We start from the raw sequence: 24,350 nt of genomic DNA, 5'->3' as shown, positions 1-24,350 counted from the left end.
AATCACCGGTAAGATGATAGAACTTTGCTAGCCATTCCAGAAGCCCCTTCTTTGTTTGTTCTCTCAGGCAAAGGCAACCACAGTCTTGACTTTAGTAGTACTTAAAAAAAAAAAGTTTTAACACATCCTTAGACACTTATGGTTCCGTTGTGCTCGCTTAAAAAATATGAGTCCATTAAGTTTCTGGGTTTCCCCTCTTTTTTCCCCCTTTACACTATATCTTGAAGAACCTGGTCCTTCTGACCAATAGAGTTTTATAGTCATGGTGTGGTTCAATATTTCTTCTGTCCTCTGTAATTCTTATACATTGGCAGCTGGATCCAGAGACCTAATCAGACTCATGTTTGACACCTTTGGTAAGAACTGTAGGTGGTATTGTCTTCTTTTATCAGGATGCAAATAATATTTGATTGTCTCTTTTTCTTTCATATTCATATATCTGTTAATTCATATATCTGTTAATTCATTGGGGGTTGCAAAATGGTAATATTCCAACATACTTTTTTAATTAGTTGAATACCTTTATAAAGAGATGCTTTATATTATTAACTCTTTCAGTTACCTATTGCTCTATTTTGTGAGGAACTGCAAAATGTGTGACTACAGTAGGCATGATTCATTTGGTGCTACTAATATAGCATCTATCACATGTATTTAGTGTTACAATTCATGTAAGGAAGGTGGATAAATGTTTGGTTCTTCCCTTTTAAAAAATAGTGTTCAAAATAATGAATTGATTCCCAATTGTCCTCTGAAGATCATTTAAAAAATGTTATTTTGAACTTTTAAGGATTTAAATAAATTTAATGTATTTAAATCTGTGACAGTAAATTGTACCGTCTTTGGCCAGTGGGAGCCAAGTTGGCTCATGAGTTCTTTTGGCAGGAGCCTAGTAGTCTTTGATAGTTTCCTTGCCTAAGGTTGCATAGCCAATAAGTAGTAGAATTGGAATTTGATCCCAGATGCTCTGGCTGCAAAGTCCATGATTATAATCACTTTTCAAATATAATTCTCTTCATTTGTATATACAGCTTTCATTTGGGAATAGCCAGATAGGTGCTATTAGGAGAATACACTTGGGAGAGATGGCTTTGGGTCTTGTAAGTGTCAAATTACTTGAAATTAATTGATTGACTAAATGTGAGAAAGAAAAAAAAAACCAACTTTGCTTACCTCTAAAGAGAATAGCAGTAATGTACCTATTTAAGTTTCACAAACTTTACTAGGATGACTTTGATAGAGAAGGATGTTGAGTTAGATTTTTACCTATGGGAGATATCTGTGTCTGAAACTTATATAGTTTTGTAGATATCTTAATAAAGGTCAATTTCTGACTATATTCTGGAACAGTTTTTGTGATCTGCACTTAAAAAATAAAACTTCCTGTCTTGCCATTTAGATGTACATCCTGTAAAGTTTGAGGTTGTTTTCTCTCAATACTGTTGTTTACAAGCTGTTACTTGACTATTATGACTACTAGTGTTATACTTAAAAGAAAACTGAAGTTTATTATTATTTTTATGTTTCATGATCTCAACTTTGTTTGAAAAAAATTCTCTTCAAAGCCAAACCTTAAGCATTTCTGATGCAACTGTTGGATGCTATGAATTATTTAAAATAGATGATTTTAATCAGGAGCATTCTCATATTTCAAGAATATGTTTTGAAAAGGTATTTTTCTCAGAAATGCCTTCACTCTTCATCTTAGAACTTTTTCTTCTATTTTGGGTTCAGAATTTTATTGTTTTGGAAGCAAAGGTAAGAAAGTCACCTCTCAATATTAACTTTTGCTGTGAAGTTTCAAAAAATTTAATGTACATATTATTTATGCATTTTGGATGTTACCAGAACCTTGAATTTTTTGTAACAAACCTTGAAGCAGATTAACTTATAAGTTCCTTATCAATTCAGTGCCTCTCTTCAGTTTCTTTAAAGTGGATTTTATTCTTTTAGACATGGAATCTTCCATAACTATTAGGTTTAGAGGAGTATTTAAAACTGCATTCATATACCAGATACAAAAGGACAAATACTGTATGATCTCAATGATAGGAAATAATTAGAATAAGAAAATTCATAGATTCAGAAACTAGAATACAGGTTAGCAAGGGCCAGGGGTGGGGTAGGGAATAGGGAGTTAATGTGTTTTTTTAAAAAGATTTATTTATTTATTTATTTACTTATTTCCCCTTCCCCCCTATCCCGGTTGTCTGTTCTGTGTCTATTTGCTGCGTCTTTGTCCGCTTCTGTTGTTGTCAGTGGCACGGGAATCTGTGTTTCTTTTTTTGTTGTGTCATCTTGTTGTGTCAGCTCTCCATGTGTGCGGCACCATTCCTGGGCAGGCTGCACTTTCTTTTTGTTGTGTCATCTTGTGTCAGCTCTCCGTGTGTGTGGCACCATTCCTGGGCAGGCTGCACTTTCTTTCGTGCTGGGCGGCTCTCCTTACGGGGCGCACTCCTTGTGCGTGGGGCTCACCTATGCGGGGGACACCCCTTCGTTGCAGGGCGCTCCTTGCGCCCATCAGCATGCGCATGGGCCAGCTCCACAGGGGTCAAAGAGGCCCAGAGTTTGAACCGCGGACCTCCCATGTGGTAGACGGACGTCCTAACCACTGGGCCAAGTCCGCCGCCCCAGGAGTTAATATTTAATTGGTGTAAAGTTTTTGTTTGGGGTTATAGAAAAATTTGATTGTGGATGGTAGTGATGCTAGCACAGCGTTGTGAATGTAATTAAAAGCACTGAGTTATATATTTGAATATGGTTAAAAGGGGAAATTTTAGATTGTATATATGTTATTAGAATAAAAATAAAAGCCCACAAGATTGTAAAACATAGTATAATATAAACTATGAGCTTTAGTTAATAGTGTAATTATAGTAATATTCTTTCTTTAATTGTAACAAAGTTACCACACTGATAAAAGTGTTAATAATAGGGAAAACTGTGTTCTTGAGGGGTATATGGAAACACTATATTTTCTTCATGATTTTTCTGTAAATCTGCAACTCCTCAACTTCAAAAAAAAATAAAAATAAAAATTGCATTTGGGTTGTGTTACAAGAGAGTCATGCTAGAGATGAGATTTATTTCCTGTTGGAAATTTAGAAATAAAAAAATGAAGTTTATTACTATTTCATTTAATCTGGTTTTAGCTTCTTTGATATTGCACCTGGCTCAGAGCTTGAGTTTGTATTACCTTTCTACTTCTGCCATGCCCCTACTCCAACCCACAAAAATGAGAGAGAAGAGAGAATGAGAAGTGGGCAGAATTTTTGAGTTAAGAATACCAAATAGCTGTTCAGATTGTGACCCTTATAGAATTTTTTCCTGTTTTTCTACAGAGTATTAAACTTACTTTGTGTTATCGATTTATATGGTAGTTATATTTTAATTTTTCCTTAAATTCCTCTAGGAGTCTTTGCTTTTTAAGCCCAAGAAATAGACATAATATTCTTATTTTTCCATAGATTCATCTGAAAATTACATTAAGACAAAGACTTTTGAGGGCTTCTGTGCACTCCATCTTGCTGCAAGTCAAGGACATTGGAAGATCATACAGATTCTTTTAGAAGCTGGAGCAGATCCTAATACAACTACGTTAGAGGAAACCACACCACTGTTTTTAGGTAATATATGCTATTTGTGGTCTAGATGGAATTTTTAATTTTTTGTTAAAAACTAAGTTTGATTTTTCTCTAGGCTCTTGTACTTACAGCAAAGGTAGTACTACTATATCTTTGATTCTGAAAGTGAAAAGATATTTTTAAGTTTTCCCATTGTTTTCCACCCTTAAGTGATGGTACCTGGGAATATCTTTAATTGAAGACGAGGTAGTACTTAAATTGTAGAAACAGTTATAAGGTTACTTGTAAATGTTTGCTTTTCTTAGCATTAAGAAATTAAGAAGCTTTAATGAAAGAGGCATTAAGAAATTAAGAAACTTTAATGGAAGTTCACTTGTTGCATATATGATCCATGTATGAACAGACTTAATCAGTTATGGACTATTTTTTAATTTCTTAAGGATAATGCCAAATTCTGAAAGTCATACTTCCAATCACTGTCTTTTCCCCCTTGTTTCCTCTCTTTCTTCCTTCCATCCTGTTTGTCTTCATTGACATTGTAGCATATGAAATTTAGTAAAATATGGGGAAATAAAGAGAATAAAGCGTTTGATATAGATTCAGTGTATCTGGACTATAGTTTTGGTTCTGTGTCTTGTAATTTCCATGTTCATTTATTTACTGTATGTTTCAGGTTCTCATTTATAAATGAGAGTTACAGTACCTTTCTAATCTTTGTTACTGTGCTGAGAATAAAACGAGATTACTGTGACAGAACTTTTTCCTTGCAGACTTAAAAATTTGTATTTTAAAAATTTATGCATGTTAAAAAAATGGAAAATAACTGCTGGTGAGAATGTGGAGAAATAGGGACACTCATTCATTGCTGGTGGCAGTGTAAAATGTTGCAGCCACTGTGGAAGACAGTTTGATGGTTCTTCAGAAAGCTAAGAATAGAACTACAATATCATTTGGCAATCCCAATACTAGGTCTCTTCCCAAAAGAATTGAAAACAGGGACTCGAACATATGTTTGCATACTGATGTTCATAGCAACATTATTCAGAGTTGCCAAAAGATGGAAGCAACCCAAGTGTCCATCAACTGATGAATGGATAAACAAAATGAGGTCTATATATGCAATGGGATATTATTCAGCCATGAAAAGGAATGAAGTCCTGATACATACGACAACATGGATTAACCTTGAAACCATCATCTTGAGTAAAATAAGGCAAACACAAAAGGACAAATATTGTATGATCTTGTTGATTTCAAACAATTAGAATAAGCAAACTCATAGAATCAGAATCTAGAATATGGATTACCAGGTACTGGGGTAGAAATAGAGAATTTGGCAGTCAAGGCTTAAAATGTGCAGGGTTCCTATTGGAAATGATGGAAATGTTTTGGTAACAGATGGTGGTAATGGTAGCACAACATTTTGAAAGTAATTAATAGCATTGAAATATATATGAATGTAATTATTAGGAGAAATGTTAGATTGTATAAATGATAACAATAAAAATTTAAAATAAATCCGTGGAACTACACTACATAAATAGTGAACCCTAAGTAAAACCATGGATTAAGGTTAATAGTATAATTATAAAAATGCACCATTATAGATTATAACAAATATTCCACACCAATGCAAGGTGTTAATAATAGGGTGGTTTATGGGAATCTTGTATTTTATGCATGAGTGCATATGGAAATCCTGTATTTTATGCATGATTGTTCTGTAAACTCACAACTTCTCTAGTAAAAAAAAAATTATGTACAATAAAATTTACTCTTTTTGGTACACAATTTTATGAGTTTTAAAAATATTTTATTGAAGTATACCATTCATATATGAACATAAGCAAACAATAAGTGCGTAGTAAAAGTTGTGAACTTACAAACCAAACGTGTATCTCTTTATGAGTTTTGACATATGCATAAAATCACGTAATGGCCGCAACAATAAAGGTACAGAACAGTTCCTTTGCTCCTGAAATTCCATTTTGCTGCCCATTTGTAATCAATTTGCCCTCCCCAACTTCTGACAACATAGTTCTCATTCCCATAGTTTTCTTTTTTAGAATGCCACATATATATGGAGTAATACAATATGTAATTTTGAGACTGGCATCTTTGACTTAGCAATGCTTTTGAGATTCATCTATGTTGTTGCATGTATCAGTACTTCATTCCTTGGTATTCCTGAATAGTATTCCATTATATGGATTTACCATAGTTAGTTTATCCACTCATCAGCTGAAAGATATTTGGACTGTTTCCAATGATGAGTGATTATAAATCTGTAAATGGTCATCTAAAATTTTATGTGAATATAAGTTTTCATTTCCCTTGAATTAATACTTAAAAGTAAGATGGCTGGGTCAGATGGTAAATGTATGTTTAACTTTGGAAGACAATGTAGAAGTTTCTTACCAAGTGGCTCTACCATTTTGCATTCCCTGCAGTAACGTTGGAGAGTTTCAGTTACCCCACATCCTTGTGGCAACACTTGGTATTGCTAGTTTTTTTGTTTTTTGTTTTCTTTTACATTTAGAGATTTAGTAGTATCTTATTGTGATTTTAATTTGCATTTTCTTAAATGTTATTGAATGTCCTTTCATGGGATTATTTGCCATTTTCCCTTTTTTCCCATTACTTTTGTGTTCAACATTTTATTTTGAAATAATTTCATACTTCTGAAATGTTACCTGAACATCATAAAGGATTCTCATATGTTTCACCAAGTTTTTTTTCCTTTTATCATGTTTGCTTTATCATTTTATCTCCCTCTCTCTATATTTTTCAGAACCCATTGATAGTATGAACTTTCTAAATGCAATGAAATTTTCTTATGTAATTGTCATATGATCAAAATCAGGAAATAGATACAGTACTATTATTTAATCTGTAGACCTTATTCAGTTTTGCCAATTTTTCCACTAATTGTTTTATAATAAAAGAAAAAAAATTGTTGGTCCAGGATCTAATCCTGGATCGTTTGTTTTTTGTTTTGTTTTTTTTAAAGATTTATTTATTTATTTAACTCCCCCCCTCCCCTCGTTGTCTGTTCTCTGTGTCTATTTGCTGTGTCTTGTTTCTTTGTCTGCTTCTGTTGTCGTCAGCGGCACGGAAGTGTGGGCGGCGCCATTCCTGGGCAGGCTGCACTTTCTTTCGTGCTGGGCGGCTCTCCTTACGGGTGCACTCCTTGCTTGTGGGGCTCCCCTATGCGGGGGACACCCCTGTGTGGGGCGGCACTCCTTGCGCGCATCAGCACTGCGCATGGGCCAGCTCCACATGGGTCAAGGAGGCCCGGGGTTTGAACCGCGGACCTCCCATGTGGTAGACGGACGCCCTAACCACTGGGCCAAGTCCGTTTCCCCTGGATCATTTGTTAATATTTAATTATGTCTCTTTAGCCTCCTTTGGTTTGAATAGTTCTTCATTCTTTCTTTATCTTTTATGACTATCTTAGTTTCCTAAGAGTGCCCTAACAAAGTACCACAAACAGGGAGGCTTAAAACAACAGAAATTTATTGTGTCACGGTTCTGGAGGCTACAAGTCAAGGTATTGGCAAGACAATGCTCTTTCTGAAACCCGTAGGGGAGAATGTTTCCTTGGCTCTTCATAGCTTCTAGTGTTTGCTGGCAATCTTTGGTATCCTTCACTTGCATCTGCAGCACATTAATCTTTTCCTTTGTCATCACATGGCATTTTTCTATTGTGTCCAGCCATCTCTTCTCCTCTTCTTATAAGGACATCGGGCATATTGGATTAGGGGCCTGCCCTACTCTAGTATGATCTCGTTTTAATCTGTCTGTAGTGACCCCATTTCCAAATAAGGTCACATTCTGAGCTACTGGGGGGTTAGGACTTCAGTGTGTCTTTATGGGAGACACAATTCAATCCATAACAATGACTATAATATTTTTAAAGAGCTCAGGCCACTTATTTTGTAGAATATTCTTCAATTTGGGTTTATCTGAAGTTTCTTCTTAATAAGGTTCAGTTTCTACATTTTTGGCAGGAATATCACTGAAGTAACATGGTGTCTCAGTACATCTTATTAGGAAAAATATGACCCATTACTGGTGATATTAGTTTAAAAAGATATTTTGAATGTTAATATCTTTATGAAGATGTTTCATGTAAGCCTTGCTTATATCAGTAATATGATTTGAGTTTGCTAGGGGGAGATTACTTTTTTATATCATATTTCTGTTTTTCCACACATCCATATTTAACCCACTTTGGATATTCTATACAACTATATAGTAAGCATTTATTGAGGCCCAGCTCTGTGCAATCTCTAAATTCAGTATAGAGGAGGACTCTAATGTACAATCTCTGTAAAATATAGGGGAGAAAATAAAGTGAATTAAGTTCTATAAAATAAAAATGAAGTGTTCAGGATATTAAAGGAGGGAATAATAGGGCATCATGATTTGTGTACTTCATGTATTAATAATTTACTGAGCAGAGAGTGTATATCAAGCCCTGTGATAAGTGTTATCTCATTTAATCTTTACCAGGTTTCTATGAAATAGGTACTATTATTATTCCCACTTTATAAATGAGGAAATTGTGAAAACTCTGGATTTAGGATAGGAAGAGCTGTATTTGAATTTTGATCCTGCTATTGTCTGTGTATTGGTTAGAGAAGCATTTCCTGAACTGATTTAGTGAGCTGTTGGTAGATATTGATTGATAGAAGGGATCTTGAGCATATATGTTTGGAAAATGCTATGCATTATATCCTTCAGTGTAGACAAAACAGAAAAAACAGCCGTGTAGTTTATTGTGTCCATCTAGTCCCATATATTCCTTGTACCCTTAATCTCATCCTATTATGTTTTCACAGCTTTTGTCACTGTCTGCAGTAATTTATTTATTTGCTTCCTTGTTTATTGACAGTTCCCTCCACTAGAAAGAACATTCTGTGAAGACGGGAATTTTATTTATTTTTTTCACTTGTTTCGAAACCCAAATTAGTGCCTGGTGTATGGTAATGCATTCAGTAAATTTGTTGAATGAATAAATGAATGCAAGTTTCTGAAAAGACCTTTCATAAAAATAACACTTGTTTAACTTTAACCCACCATTTTCAAATTTATTTGACTACAATTTTTTTTCTTTATGAAACTCTTAGGATTACCTCAAAGAACATTAATATTCCATGGAATTATTTGAGAAATGTGGTTTGCATACTGAACTTCAAGTTTCAAAATGTTATAGTCCCATTTATGAAATTCATTATTGTGCTTACTTATATAATTACTTGGAGAAAACTAAATAGAGATGCATAATATTTAGTGATTTATACTTCAGGATAGTAAACTTGCAATTTTTATGCTAATGAAGGAAGAGTTGCTAATATAATTCAAACCAGAATAACTTTACATCACTTATATTTTTGGCAGCCAACTTACCATCCTAAATCTGTTTGTTTTGGCTAATACAAAAAATAATTTGGCTTAAGCAAGTGCCTCTAAGCCTAAGGAGATATCCCCATGTAGTACTTTTAGGAACTTGAGTACTGCATCAATTGCTTTAGGTCTTTTTGTGGAAGTAAATAGGTGTTTTAAAAGAAGGAAAAGAAAGGGAGAAGTACAACCTAGGTTTTCCAAAACATAATGTAGAAGAATTGCATTTGACTCTTTAGTTAGGTAATATTGGCTCTGGTGTTTTCCTTCTGTCATAAGTAATATGACACACTTTAGCAGTTTGGTTTGCTTACTGTGTCTTTCCCCCTCCTTTAAAAGAGCATAGCAATCCATGCATCAATTTATAATGGAAGAGATTCATGTTAAAACTAAATCCAGACCACTTCAGTGTCTACAATAAACTGCAAATGATAATCCATAGGTGAGGAAGAGTGACTGGATTAGCTGGACTTAAAGTGAGAAAGGGGAGCTGACCATCTAGAATAATCTTCCTTCTCTTTTTGTGTTATCTTCCAAAGCTGTTCTTTACTGAAACTTTGGAGTACATTGTTCCCTTCTCCCAAAAGTTGCCTTGCAAGTGGTAGGAACTGTCTTCATGGCCTACTTATCACCTAGGCTGTTGATGGAAATTATAGAATATAAAGCCAGAGGATCAAGGTAAAACATGAATATAGAACTATGAAAACTTCTCAAGTGACTGTGAAATCATTGGCATCAGACATGTTAAATATGATTATGACTGAACTTAAGGAGAAATGCAGAGAATTAGAAAATCTACTACTCCCTGTTTGTAATGGGCATCATTTTCCCTATTCAGAACTCACCAAGGTTTAATAAAGATTAGTTTTGGCAGGGAAGTTTGATGGCAGGAAGAATCAAATTGAGAAAACCCAGTGAGAAAGAGAACATCTGGGAAGCTTCTTCTTAAGTTTTCTCCTAAAAATTATCCTTTTATAATGTCTTTCTGTGAATGCACAATTTAGTTTTATGTTTTAACAAGGAGTCTGTCCCCTTATTTCTTTTCTCTACCTTTTTTCTCTTCTCTCTCTAGTACCATTTCTTTGTACCATATACACACGTATATAGTAAGTTTTTGAAGGATGCTTCGTAAAAGTGCTTTGGAAATAAGAATATACTTATAGTAGATTCTGAATGAAAATCAAGCTAATGGTTTAGAAAGTAGATTTTCATCTTATTTTGTTTTGTATAAGACAACATAGATAAATTGGAGGCTCAAATCCAACCCAATGGCTTCATAGAACAATATCCATGGGAACTGCACAGTGTGCAGTTTTGGTTTTTGATAGATGGTTTTTTGTTCATTTTTTTGTTTTCCTAACTGTTTGCTTATTTTGTATAACCTTCAGTGTTATACATAGCAGTAATATTTAATAATAACAAAGTGTTTTATCAGTATTAAGTGAGGCTGCCTAAATCAATATTTAACCATGAAATTTTATATTTTAGCTCATATGGCATACCCTTTAACTCTGGCACTGCTGATATATTCTAAAATTGAACAAATCACTGTATTTTTTACTTTTACTAGTATCTTTATGGATCAGTGATCAGTCATAGGGCTATTTTTTGAGGTACTAGGAATTCAAAGGTTTAACATTTATACATCTTAATATATGGTATATTAATGAATGTTTCTTGTTCAGGTTATTTTTGGATTTTTCAACTGAATGATTAAACATCTTCCTAAGGGATTCACATAGTAAGCATTTATACTTAAGGGCATGTCAGTTCTTGAAAATATGGGTTTGAGTTTCCCCAGATCAAAAGTATGGAGTCACCTAGACCCTGGTGTGAGGTCCCTTTTGGAACTCTTTCCAGGGTCAAGGGAAAGCCCTAGATACTTTCAAACACCAGGGTTCCCCATTAGCTCCCTGAGAGGTAACAGGTGGGGCAACCAGTCAGAACAGTAAACAGCTGGGGTCCCACCCCAATATTAGGAAGTTGGAGGAGGAAAGATCCTAAAAAGGCCTAATTAACCTGGAGCTCCACATGTATGATTTATCCTGTAATACCACAATCCATGTCTTAGATTACATACCTATCTCTTTTCTTGTTTCTTAATAAACTCTTTACTCCCTTACATATTCTCTATTAAAAAAAAAATATGGAGTCCACTAAAAGTTACATTTAAAAATTAATACTTTCATGTTTTAGTGTTTTATCTAGCTTTATATGCCTTCATATTTCTTGATACCACTTTTTATTATTTTACATATTGTACCCTTCTATATTTTAAGATAATCTTTTAATTTCCCAATGTGAGCAATTATGAAACTAGGATGTTTATTTTTTTGTGTTTATAATGATCTTTTATATACTTATTAAATATTTTGTAATATATAATTACATATTTACAATTACATACAGTTATATAATACTATATATTAAATATATGCAACCTGTCATTTTATTAGCCATATTCAATTATTAGACTTAAGCCCAAAGCTTTTAAAGATGAAGAAATCAGTATCCTTATGTTGTACTTATATAACTCTCTTTTCTCCCTTTCTTTCCCAACTTTTATTCGTTACATCATTTTTACATTGTTAGTCGAAATAACATTTACATCCTGTTCAGGCATCTCTTAATTCTCTCATTTTATTTTATTCTTACTACTATGGTTAAATAGCTTACAAGTTTATCACCAGTTTGTCTTGGTTTTTCTAGGCTTTGCTTGGTTAACTAACTTCTCTTTAATAGAATCCTCAAAAAGGGCCTGTGGTAACAATATTCTGTGACTTAAGGCATGTTTAAAGTTGGATTATGATTTTATACTTGAACAATAGTTTGATTAGGTACAAAATCCTTGAGAATTTTCTTTCCTTTGAGAACTTTCATTAAAAATTTACTGAAGCATATCATTCATACATGAATATAAACAAACAATGTGTATGTAGTAAAAGTTGTGAACTTACAAAACAAATATGCATAACATCATACCGGTGTCCCATACATTACCCCACCACCAACATCTTGCATTGTTGGGAAACATTTGTTACAAACTACGAAAGTGCGTTATCAAAATATTACTACTAACTGTAGTCCCTACCTTGCATTTGGTGAATTGTCCCCTCAGCCCACTCAATGATTAACACACTGTATTAGTTTTATATATTTGTTATAGTTCATGAGAGAATGTTCTCATATTTGTTCTGTTAACCACAGTCCATCTTCTACCTCAGGACTCTCTGTATTATACAGTTCATGCCTTGTACAGTCCATTCAAATTGTATACTCAGTGGCTCTCATTTTGATCACAGAGTTGTGCTGTCATCATCATAGTCAATTTTAGAATGTTTTCATTACTTCAAAAGGAAAAATACCATATGCCCTTGTACCCCCTATTCTTGACCCTTAGAAGTGATAGACTGTCTTCTTTGCCATTGTTGTAAAAATATTACAATATTACTGTTAACTATCATTCATGTTGTATTAATTGTAATTTTCCTGTGTATCACATATTCATCACACTTTGTAGAAGACATTCTGTATTTATACTATTAAACGCTATCTTCATCTACCACTGAAATCATTGTTATACAGTCCTTAGATTATCCTTCAGCTTCCTTTTAGTAAACATTTACGTCCCTAGACTACCCCTTTCAGCCACAATCTGATTTATAAATCACCAATGTTAGTTACACTCACTATAATGCGTTACTATCAACTCTAGTCATTTCCATACTTTCACAATAAACCTTATTAAAAATTCTACATATATTAACCATCAGCTCCCATTCTCAACCCTCTTATTCCTAGTAACCTGTACTCTAGAGTTTACCTCCATGAATTTACTGATTGCATTTAGTTTATAGGAGTGAGACTATACAATATTTGTCTGTTTTTATCTGGCTTATTTCACTCAATATTATGTCCTCAAGGTTCATCCATGTTATCATATGTATCCCAATTCCTTGAGAATTTTTTTGATCGTGATCCATCAGTTCTAGAATTGAAGTCTGGGGCCAGCCTAATTTTCTTTTCTGTGTTTGTGACAGTATTTTTGCATTCCTGTTCTTTGTCAGTTTCTTTGAGATGGTGTGCCCTTTTCGTATGTAGTTTTCTTTATTTTAGTAAATCTTACAATAATAATGTATTTTAATTGTCTGTTCTATTATTATAGTGTTCTTTTTTTCTTGGGCTCCAGTTATGCATATGTTGGAAATCTTATCTGCCTTCCCTATCTATTATTTCCTCTAATCCTTTCTGTTTATTTTACTTTTTCTCTTTTTAACCTCCTTTGATCCTCTCTTTTCCTTTTTAGAAGTGCTATATTCTCTCTAGTGTTTCTTCCAATTTTACCTGCATTTCTATGATTGCTTTATTTTTTCTGGGTCTTTTCTGAATTCTCCAAGCTTGTACTTATCATTTCCTATCGTCTAGCCATCTTTTACCTGAGTACTTGCATCTCAGTCTTGTGCCCTTTTTCACAGAGGTGATTGCTTCATAAAGCTTTTTTTTTTAAATTTACACATAAAGGTTCACCACTAACAGCCAAAGGTTTCATTCTCTTTGTGGCAATATATTTGTGTTGAGAGATCCCTATCTCCCCAATAGTTTTTCCTTTGTTCTCTTTTTCTTGTATCTTTATATGGATTTGTGTTGGTTCCTTTGTGGTAACATTTTGGAATCATGAAAGTTTTTGCTCAACCATTTATTTTTAGGAAGTTTATAATGGGGAGGGGCTAGAGCCACATTCCAGACTAGCTGTCGTTTCCCTTTTGGCTCATAATTTTTGGATGTGAGTTCAATTAGCTATCATCTTTTACCAGGCAATGCGGTAGGTACCTAGGGAGTTCTAGCAATGCATTTTCTCTTCTATAGTAGCAGGGATAGAGCGTTCTTGCAAATATAGCTTCTTTGTGTGATTCTTTATTCAGACTTAAGTCTTCCAACTTTTAGATTTCAACTGGACCAAGAGAAGTCCCTACTGTTGAGTCCATGAATCTTTTCCCTTCGTCAGGAATTTATCTTTTACATACTTCAGAGGATCCTCTCACTTTTGAGAAATGTACTTTGGTAACTGAGACATCTCTCTCCTTCCTTCCACAAGTACCCAGGATTGACCTCTATTGATTTTAGAAGCTCTTTCACCTATTTGTTTTTTACTTTTTAAATAATTTCAAATTTACCGAACAGTGGCAAAAATAATATAAACTCTGTACAGAGAACTCTAAACATACCTCACCCCTCCAGATACCCAGGTCCACCCATTTTAACATTTTGCCATCTTTGCTGGATATTCCTCTCTCCTTCCCTCCATTCTTTACTTCCTTTTTCTCACTATTCCTCCCTCCCTACCTCCTTCCTTCCTTCCATTTTCTGAACATTTGAGAACATATTGCACTTATTATAGTCCTTGAACACATGATACTTTCATGTACATTTCCTACAGAAAAGGATATTGACTTCAAAAACTTGAATTAAGTTGATTTGAATACAAAAAGTGGTAGAATTCAGTGTGATAGCCTTAGAGAGGAAAAGTTTAGGGGGTCTATTATCTAAAAAGTGGTAGAATTCAGTGTGATAGCCTTAGAGAGGAAAAGTTTAGGGGGTCTATTATCTAAATCTAATGTTTCTCTTGACTCTGCTGCTGGGAAGACATGGGAAAAATATGTAGGTAGAAGAATTTTAGGATATTATCCTCAAAGACTTGCATGTGATTGAAGGATGTGTTTTTCTGGATATAATATATGATTTCTTATTGGCTGTTAGGCTTCTCCCTGTCAGGAACTGAGACGTGTCAGTGACATGGGGAATTGGTTTGGAGTATTCAACACAATTTGTGTTATGTTCCTGGTATAATGAATTTTGCCCCATGGACTTAGTTTTTTTCCTATCATAAGACAGTGTAACTTTTCATTGTAATTTTAGAAAATTTCTAAATATCAGTTAAATACCACATTTCAGATTAAAGTTTCATGGCCAAGATACATTATATTAATAAATCTGAATATGTTGATGGGACAGACTTACTTTATAATCATTCAGGTTATGAATTTTAGTTATGAAATAAATACATGCGGGCCATCCTGCTTACCCAATGGCATTCTTGAAATAATGAAATAATCTTTGCCTGTCACTTTGACAGATAGAAGGATTGCAGTTAATGTATGCCATCATTTGGAGTTAGGTGGTTCTGTTGTCTTGGATATAGGTAAAGCCTTGGAAAAATGTCATAAAATCTGAGGTCATGTAGAATAAATGAGCAACATAGGGAAGAACGTCCTTGTCGGTTACAGTGGAGTACCTTCTAGTGCCACCAGATGTCAGTGTAACCACAGGACTGGAAAAATATTTAAATAAATAAATGGCTTACATTCGTTCTTTTTTGCTTCTGAAAAGAGGTAAGGGAAAAAAAGCTTTACAGAGATTAGGTAAACAATGGAAAGATTATTTTACTATTGAATTGTGTATTATGTAGAAAAACAATGTGCATAATAGAGAAATATAGTACATGAAAGACTTAAAAAAGCATAGATACAGTTAACGTTTAAAATTCATATATAATTCAAATATATTAGTAGGATATAAATGTGATCTCTGAGATCATACATTTTAGAAATTGCCAGCCTGTTGCTATACTAAAGGAGATGGACAGCCTATGGTTAAACTCTTTACTACAGCTTCTCTGACCATGGTATATCTCAGTAGAATTACTTTCAAAATCTGATTCTCAAAATGAAAGAGCTAATTTCTAGCATACAGATATAAAAATTCAACTCACTGTGATTTGCATTTGGTACAGAACTTCTCTACAGTACTTTCCTAGAACACATAATCTAGGCATTTTTCCAAAATAGCATTCAGTAGGATAATGATGACATTTAAAAAATGTTCTTTTTAAAATTTCTTATTTAATGAATGCTGCATTCAACAATGATTGTTGTTTACTATTCCTAGTTAGATTCAGAAGTTACATATGCATATAGTCCCGCAGTGCTTCCAGATGAGAATCCTATCTTGAGTCCATGCTTTCATGAAATCTTCACGTGTGGTGTGTGACTGCACCCACTGTGCTGCATACCTCAAATTAGTTTTGATTTTTGTTAGAAGTTTTGAGTGGGTCAGAGGCTGCTTCTGAACCCTTGATTTTTTCTTTTCAGCATATTTTGTTATTCAGAGTGTGTTCTCCCAGGTAACTTCTTTTTGCTTGCTTCTTTTTCCTTCTCATTTCTCTACCCACTGTTCTTTCCCCATTATTTTGAAGGAAAATCCCATTCATCATATCATTTAAAACGTTTTTGGGCATATTATTATTTTCGTGCATATTATCCAAAATATAAAGATAATTTTTAAAAAAGCAAACCACAATTCTCTTATACCTAACAAAATAATAACTGATTATATTATTAAGTATTCAGGTAGTGTTCAGAACTTCCCAGATTGATGTATATGTACATGTATATATAGTTTGTACGTTGTTGAAATCAGGATCCAAATAGGTCTCTGTATTGTAAGTATTACAGTGTCCCTAATGTCTCTCTCTTTTTTTTTTTTTTAATTGACAAGAAGACTTTAATGACTAAAATTAACTAGTAGACATTAATCCATGGAAATGTGGTTGCTGGTTAAGGGACTTCCCTGCACTTTTTTTTTTTTTTTCCCAAATTCTACTCAATTTATTCATTTTTTAAAAAGATATTACATTAAAAAAATATGAGGTCACCCCCCCCCCCAATAACACTCTCCCCCATCATCATGTCACATCCATTGCGTCTGGTGAGTACATCTCCAGGCATTGCTGCACCCCATGTCCCATGTTCCACACCATAGCCCATACTTTCCCACGTTCCATCCAGTGGGCCATGGGAGGACATACAACATCTGGCAATTGGCCCTGGGGCACCACCCAGGACAACTCCAAGTCCCGAGAATGCCTCCACATCTCTTCTCTTCCTCCCCTTCCCTGCACCCAGCAGCCACCATGGCCACTTTTTCCACATCAACGCCACATTTTCTCGATTATTAACCATAATAGTTCATGAATAGAATATCATTAAGTCCACTCTGATCCTTACTGTATTCCTCCTTCCTGTGGACCTTGGCTTGGTTGTGTCCATTCCACATCTATGTTAAGAGGGGGTTTAGATTCCACATGGATACTGGATGCAATCCTCCTGCTTTCTGTTGTAGGCACTCTAGGCTCCATGGTGTGGTGGTTGACATTCTTCAACTCCATGTTAGCCGAGTGGAATAAGTCCAATAAATCAGAGTGTAGGAGCTGAAGTCTGTTGAGGTCAGGGCCTGGCTATCATATTGTCAGTCCAGAGATTCAAATACCCTAGATATATCTTAAATCCCAGAACCAACTACAATTCCAGTAAAGTAGCATGAAAAGGCTTGTGAAAAGAGATCCCATCTGAGTCCAGCTCCATCACGCAGAAACACCAGCTCCAAAGAAGGGCCAACTGACATGGCAGTGAACCCCATCTGCCATGCCTAATGTCTCTTTTAATATAGCACTTCATGGGTTATACCTTGTGTAATATTTGTTACTTGCATGGCTGAAGGGCCCAGTGGTCTTTTAAGTATCTGCCAGGATTGAAAATGATGTTCTAAAAAAATGTGGTATATTTGTAATAGTTCTGTCAATTTCCCTTTATTCAGATGCGTTGTATACAGATGGTCATTTGTGCACATTACTTAAGATAGTGTGCTGCTACTGCTGACACAGGCACAAGAGAAGAGTATAAGGGAAACTTACAGTTCCATGCTACTGAAATGTCTGGTACTAGTCATTTGCATAATTTCTCTTCTTCCTCTTTTCCTCTTCTTTGTCTTCCTGCTCTCTTTTCAAAATATTCTATTCTGTAGGATTCTTCTCATGTATTTATGGTCATCCTAGTTTCATAAAGATATATATTTTATTTGATAATGTTCACAAATCACATTTTCTCTTCGTAGAGTCACAAACACTTGAATTGTGGAAATGCTTTTAAGTTTAAGAAAGTTGGCAATACCATATAACTGAGGGAAAGAACAGAAATTTTAATTTATTGCTGAAATAAACAAATGTGACACACATTGAAGCTTAATAATATCCCCTCAATTAACAGTAAATAATTCTCCAACCTCACTGTAATGAAGAGGTTGCTGGAGGATTTTTCCATAAAACGTTATGCTTCTAGGATATTCAGTTATGATTGGCATTGACTATAAACAATAAACTTAAGTCATAACTGCATGTTTCAAATTTAGGTATTTGAATGGAAATTTATTTCTAATAAAGAGTATGCAGGGATTGGATCATGGGAAAGTATGGAAAGTATGTGAATACTGATAATTGTAGGGGTATTGTAGAATTTGAGAGAGGTTCGATTACTTGCGTATAGAAAGGCCAGTACTCAGGAATGATTTTGAGAAGGAAAAATGGTTTATTGACGGCCGGCCGGACTCGGGAGCTTTCTGTTTCAATCCCGAGTCCCAAACAAGATTTTTGAGTCCCTTTTATACAGAGAGGAAAGGCCAAATGGTGCTTTTGTTTCAGTTTTCAATAGGCTTGAATTAGCATGTATTTTCCACATCCTAGGTAAGCTTTTATCACATTTGGTTTGCATTTTCCCTGAATATTTAATGTTTATAGACTTTGCATTGTTAAACTGTTTCCTGGGACTGGAGTCGTTGCCATGGTCACCAAGGCAGGACTGCAGCCTCTTACCGTTCCACACCCACAAGTTAGGACAGACAGTTTAGGTTAAGGTTATCTCTGAAGAGACAAAGAGCCTCCCACCCATAGCCCACATCATTTCCCCACTTATGCCAAAGTTGAACTTGCTAAGCTTTGGCATAATTATTGTTGGAGCTATGAGGTGGATGGCTATTTGTTGTTTTGATTGATTACTTTACTTATCAATTTTCAGTGTAGCATCCAGGAACCTGTTCCCAAAAGTTTATAAGTTTTTACTCCGGACAGTAGAATTCTGGGGCAGGGGCCCCCCTGCAGTCATCCTGGGGCCTCTGGCACCCACGTAGATTTTCAGTCAGGCTCCAGATCCATCTATTAATTTTATTTTACCCTTAGAGAGTTTACACCTTTAATCTTAAAGGGGTGCTGAAGGGAGATGATCTCTTTTCTGTAACTGCTTCCTGCTGGCCATGGGCTGTAGTTATTGCCTAACAAGGTATAAAACTATTTTATTTTAACTGGAGGAAGATGGATCTGACCTTCTGTACAAAGTTGGGTGAAGTTTTCAAATGGTTAATAAGATGTTCACTCTGAAAGAAACAAACTTAATTAAAAATTTGGAATACCCATTTTTAAAAGAGGACATTGGATTACAGAGGTAGACAAGGTTAGGTGCTTATAAAGATGGCATTCCTTTTTAAAAGCTGGTGGGAACAGTATATTTATATATTTTTTTCTAAGTTATTTATTTTTAGAGCAAAATTGCAATAGATACTTTGTTTGAAGACACATTTCAAGCTGTTTAATGATTGGCACTCATGTGCTTTGTAAGATGCTCCTGGTGAACTGGCACCTTTGGGCACTTGGTGTCATTCAGGATTAGTCCACCAAGTTGGAAATTTTCTTAGTTTTTAGCTGTGGGAGTGATCAGAACTACAGAATAAAGGTTTTTTTTTCACATTTTGATTTTAATTGTACAATTTCTGGTAATTTTGACTTGTTCAATAGGTGACTGATTATTAGCAAGCAAGCCTCATTTTTGCTACGCAGTAGAGTACAGTAGAATATAGTAAGTTGACTGAGCTTGGCTAAGACTGCCACCTTATTTTATAGACATGTTTATTAACTGTTTAGAAAATGCATTTACTAGGAATTTAACATGTCTAATATACTTTTGCACTTGATCCAAAATAGAAAAGATAACGTTATAATTATTAGGCATATATTTAGTACAGGATAAAAGTACAGCACTTAATATTAACTAATGTATTACTTAATGCAAAGGATTCAGAGTTGCAATTATTAGTTTTAAGTTTCAGGTTTGTAATACTTTACATGTTATCTCTCCATGGGAGCAGGCCATAATGCCGATTGTGTTTAAGTTTTACTTACAGTATCCTGGTATCATGGCTCCACTTAGCATGTTCTTCACAGTGAGCAAGTCGCAGCATTGTTGATTCTATAGAGTTTCCAGTATTTTACCATCCTGGTGCATAGTGCTCTCTGGCACTATGGAACATCGCCAGTCTGGAGGCGATATCCATTGTACACTTGGCTGTACCGAGTCATCATTGGCTGCTGCAGGAGCTTGAAACTGCAGCGTAGTTTCCATCGATTTCAGGAGCAGAACCAGAGGCTGATACAGCAAATATTTCTAATTGAGGGGTCAGTGACCAGCCTAGCCAATAACTCACATGGAGAGGCAACTTGTAATGTATTCAAGGCCTAGTTTGAATGCACAAAAGAGTTTGACCATATTAAAGTTTATTCCTTGTTTATATATATATTTTAAACAATTTAATGCAACACATCATATGTCAAATGACTGTTTACTTACACAATTTTACCATGAAGATAATAGTAGGTATTTTACTTTAGTAATAGAGGGAAAAAAACAGTTTTCATTGTTAAAATGAAAACAGAAGATTCCCAATAGAATCAAGATAACTTTTTATTATCATTTACTTAAATATGCACCTTGTGGTGGCCTTCAGTCAGGTTTTATTACCACGAAGTTTTTTTTTGCAACTAATACCAATTCCAGTTTTTAGTTAACAATGACTTCTAGGACTAGAACTATTTAAATGTTTTCATTTTGGAAGATGTCTTACAAACTTTTTATAATTGACTACAACCACATTGACTAGTTACCTTACATTTAAATAAACTTATTAAATTACAATTACTAACCAAAGAAATTTATTTTATTTCTTTAAGAGAGCATATCTACAACCTTTTTCTTTAGCTTAATTTTATTAACGTGAGCTTAAATTTTTATTACTCTAAAGATTTTGTACATATAATGTTAATGTAGTTTATAAGTTAACTGTGGAAGATTACACTCAAGCTAAATAAAATTGAAAGCATTATAGTTTATGCAAGGAATATTCTCTTTTTATCTTTATAGGAAGCTAAAACTTTTTTTTTGTTTAAGTTATGAAAATGAGTAATTTTTAAAAGCATACTGACTACCAGGTTTCAAAACACATTACACAATTACTTAATTTGTTTAATCATAATCCCGGAAAGATCTCTCCATAGTTTTTATGGACTTTTCTTTTTTGTCTTTATTCATTGTTTTAATATTACATTAAAAAAATATGAGGTCCCAATATATCCCCCACCACCCTCACCCCACTCCTCTCCCCATAGCAACATTCTGCTCCATCATCATGAGACATTCATTGAATTTGGTGAATACATCTCTGACCATCGTTGTACCTCATGGCCAATGGTCCACATCATAGCCCACACTCTCCCACGTTCCATCCAGTGGGCCATGGGAGGACATACAATGTCTGGTAATTGTCCCTGCAGCACCACCCAGGACAGCTCCAAGTCCCGAAAACTCCTCCCCATCTCATCTCTTCCTCCCATTCCCCACACCCAGCAGCCACCATGGCCACTTTCTCCACACCAATGCCACATTTTCTTCGATTACTAATCACAATTGTTCATGAATAGAATATCAGTAAGTCCACTCTAATCCATATTCTATTCCTTCATCCTGTGGACCTTGGATTGGTTGTGTCCACTCCACATCTATATCAAGAGGGGGCTTAAATTCCATGTGGATGCTGGATGCAGTCCTCCCGCTTTCAGTTGTAGGCACTCTTGGCTCCATGGTGTGGTGGTTGACCTTCAACTCAGTGTTAGCTGAGTGGGTAAGTCCAATAAATCAGAGTGTAGGAGTTGAAGTCTGTTGAGGCTCAGGGCCTGGCTATCATATGGTCAGTCCAGAGATTCAGATCCCCTGGGTATATATTAAACCCCAGCACCAACTACAATTCTGGTAAAGTAACAGGAAAGGCTTGTGAAAAGAGATCACATCTGAGTCCAGCTCCATCACACAGAAACACAAACTCCAAGGAAGGGCCAACTGACAAGGCACTGAACTCCATCTGCCATGACCATTGAACCTGTGGGTCTTTCTAGCCCTCAGAAGAACCAATACCTGGGGTTGTATCTACTTTATCTGTCTCTGGGACTCTGCTGAGGTGTGCATAAGGGCAACCCCTCTGATAACCTCCCGGCTCTTTTTTGGAGACTCATAGCCATATAAACTCATTTGTCCTTTCCATTTCCCCCTTGATTCAGGTCAAAAAGCATTTTTAATTCCTGTTATTATATGTAGACTGAGATATTCTGATGGTCTGAGTTGAACTTTATATTCAAGATCCTTTTCTAGTCATATCATCAGCTGGTACTTGGTAGTAATCCCTCAGTGCCAGGGAAGCTCATCCCTGGGAGTCATGTCCCACACTGAGGGGAAGGCAGCGCATCTACATGCTGAGTTTGGCTTCGAGACTGGCCACATTTGAGCAACACAGAGGCTCTCAGGAAGTAACTCTTAGGCACACTGCAGCTCTAGGCCTTGTTCTTATTTCAGGTGCACAGGCTCACAAGCATTGTCATTAGTATCAAGGGCTCTGGACTTTACTTACTGAAATTTGTCAACAGAGCCACTAATTACCTTTATTTTTGTTGGAAAGAAGTTTTCTTCTGGAAGAAAATAAGGCTCACCTGATTGTGGAGAAGAAAAGAATTTATTCTTAATCTTGCAAGTAGGGGCACATAACTAGAAAACATGGCTGGCACCCCAAACAAAGAAAAATGACACAATTTATACCCCTAAGCCTAGCACGCAAGCTTTTTTTTTTTTCCCCATAGATTGGATACTTCAGAAGTTACAGCCTATCCGAGAAGATTTAATTTTCCCGCACAAAAGTTTGTGATTTAACTGCTTTTTCCATTACATTCCAGCCATTTTAGTTTTTACCTGCTCCCCTTTGTCAATAAGGAATGGAATTCAGTGCTGATTTGGTATTGACTTAGCTCTTTCTTGGGCATTTTTTTTTATTGCCTATAGGACTGGCTTAAGATGGTTCTTTTGTTGCTGTTTAACCCAGGAGTGGGAGACTGAGGCAGTAGGCTGTCAGGTTACAGTAATTAATATTATTTTCCTTTATGTGAAAACTAAACTAATCTTTGTTTTTTACATTTTATGGCTGACAAAAGTTTTAAACTGGGAAATTACAGGGCAAACTGATTCTTAATTCCTTAGCCTAGTAGATAGGTTTAATCTGCCACACCTAGTCTTGCCTTCAAAGGTCTTGCAAAGAGGAGGCCCTTTCCCAATAGTTTCTATAATTAGATTTCTATATGACTTTTTCATCCTGCTTAATGTGGGCTCCAAGAATATTTATTCACATATATAACTGCATATTTAATTTTTAACAATTTGAATAGAGCTCTTTTAGGAATTTTCACTTGTTAATTTGATATTATCATCCTGATGTATGAAGACATACACTGAGCAAATGGGCAGACACAAAGAGTTAGACACAGAAACACAACTCATTGATGTTACTTATAATTTGCATTATTTTATATACTGTTTAGCTTAATTTGGGGTCCAGAAATATATATTACTTGTATAACTGCATATTTAACCTCAACAATTTGAGCAAATAGGCAGACATGAATAGTTTGACACAAAAACATAACTTTAGTTACTTAAAACTCCCATTTTTTACAAAATAAGTGTGACTGCAAAACATTTTAAAGACTCCTGAAACTTTTCTTTATTTGCACTGTGACTGTGTGGTTTTACACTATGACAATGCAGTTTTACACAAGAATTTTGTTCCTTAACTAGTGGCTTGTAACCAAAATGTTCCCAATGTTTTAACACAATTCTCTTTTGTTTCAGAACTTTATATTTTACCTTGAATTTAGCAGAATTTTGATAAGCAACAAGATTAATTTTATGTGTATTTACTGAGGCTATTGGAAGCCTCAGGGAGACAAACTGGTTTCTCTCATGAATTGCCACTCTTAGGAACACTGACAGTTAAGGCAGGAGACTCCCTTTATTTTCCCCAGCCCTTGGAGATAATAAAACTCCAGTGGTTGTTTAAACCCAAGGGCTAAGAATTCCACTAGGCAGCAATTTAGTTTGCACTTGGATTCATGAGAGAAAGCAGGGTTACTAATAGCAGTAGGACAGGAGCTGTTATGAAATAACCATAGGCAAAGGCAAGGGGTGAGGCTAGGCTTGAAGTAACCATAAACGAAAGTAAGGTTAGTTTAGAATTTACACTTACAATAATAGTTTCAGGCTAAATTCACCAGTTATAATTTCAATTATTATCTTTCCGCTCTTTTATAATATAAATGCATTTATAAAT

At 35.1% G+C, this 24,350-nt stretch overlaps 1 protein-coding gene across 6 annotated transcripts in view; it reads left to right on the top strand.

Annotated features, from left to right (window-relative positions):
• The window catches only part of ASB3 (ankyrin repeat and SOCS box containing 3), a 171,420-nt gene that overhangs the window by 58,502 nt on the left and 88,568 nt on the right, over positions 1-24,350 (top strand). For all 6 annotated transcript variants that reach the window (XM_058278559.2, XM_071208834.1, XM_071208835.1 and 3 more), the window contains one exon: positions 3,468-3,626. In XM_058278559.2, the coding sequence (XP_058134542.1) occupies positions 3,468-3,626 (159 nt within the window). The remainder of the gene's footprint in view (positions 1-3,467; positions 3,627-24,350) is intronic.

This window comes from Dasypus novemcinctus, chromosome 17, assembly GCF_030445035.2.
Source record: "Dasypus novemcinctus isolate mDasNov1 chromosome 17, mDasNov1.1.hap2, whole genome shotgun sequence".
Lineage (NCBI taxonomy): Eukaryota > Metazoa > Chordata > Mammalia > Cingulata > Dasypodidae > Dasypus > Dasypus novemcinctus.
This window is presented reverse-complemented; position numbering and strand designations above follow the sequence as displayed.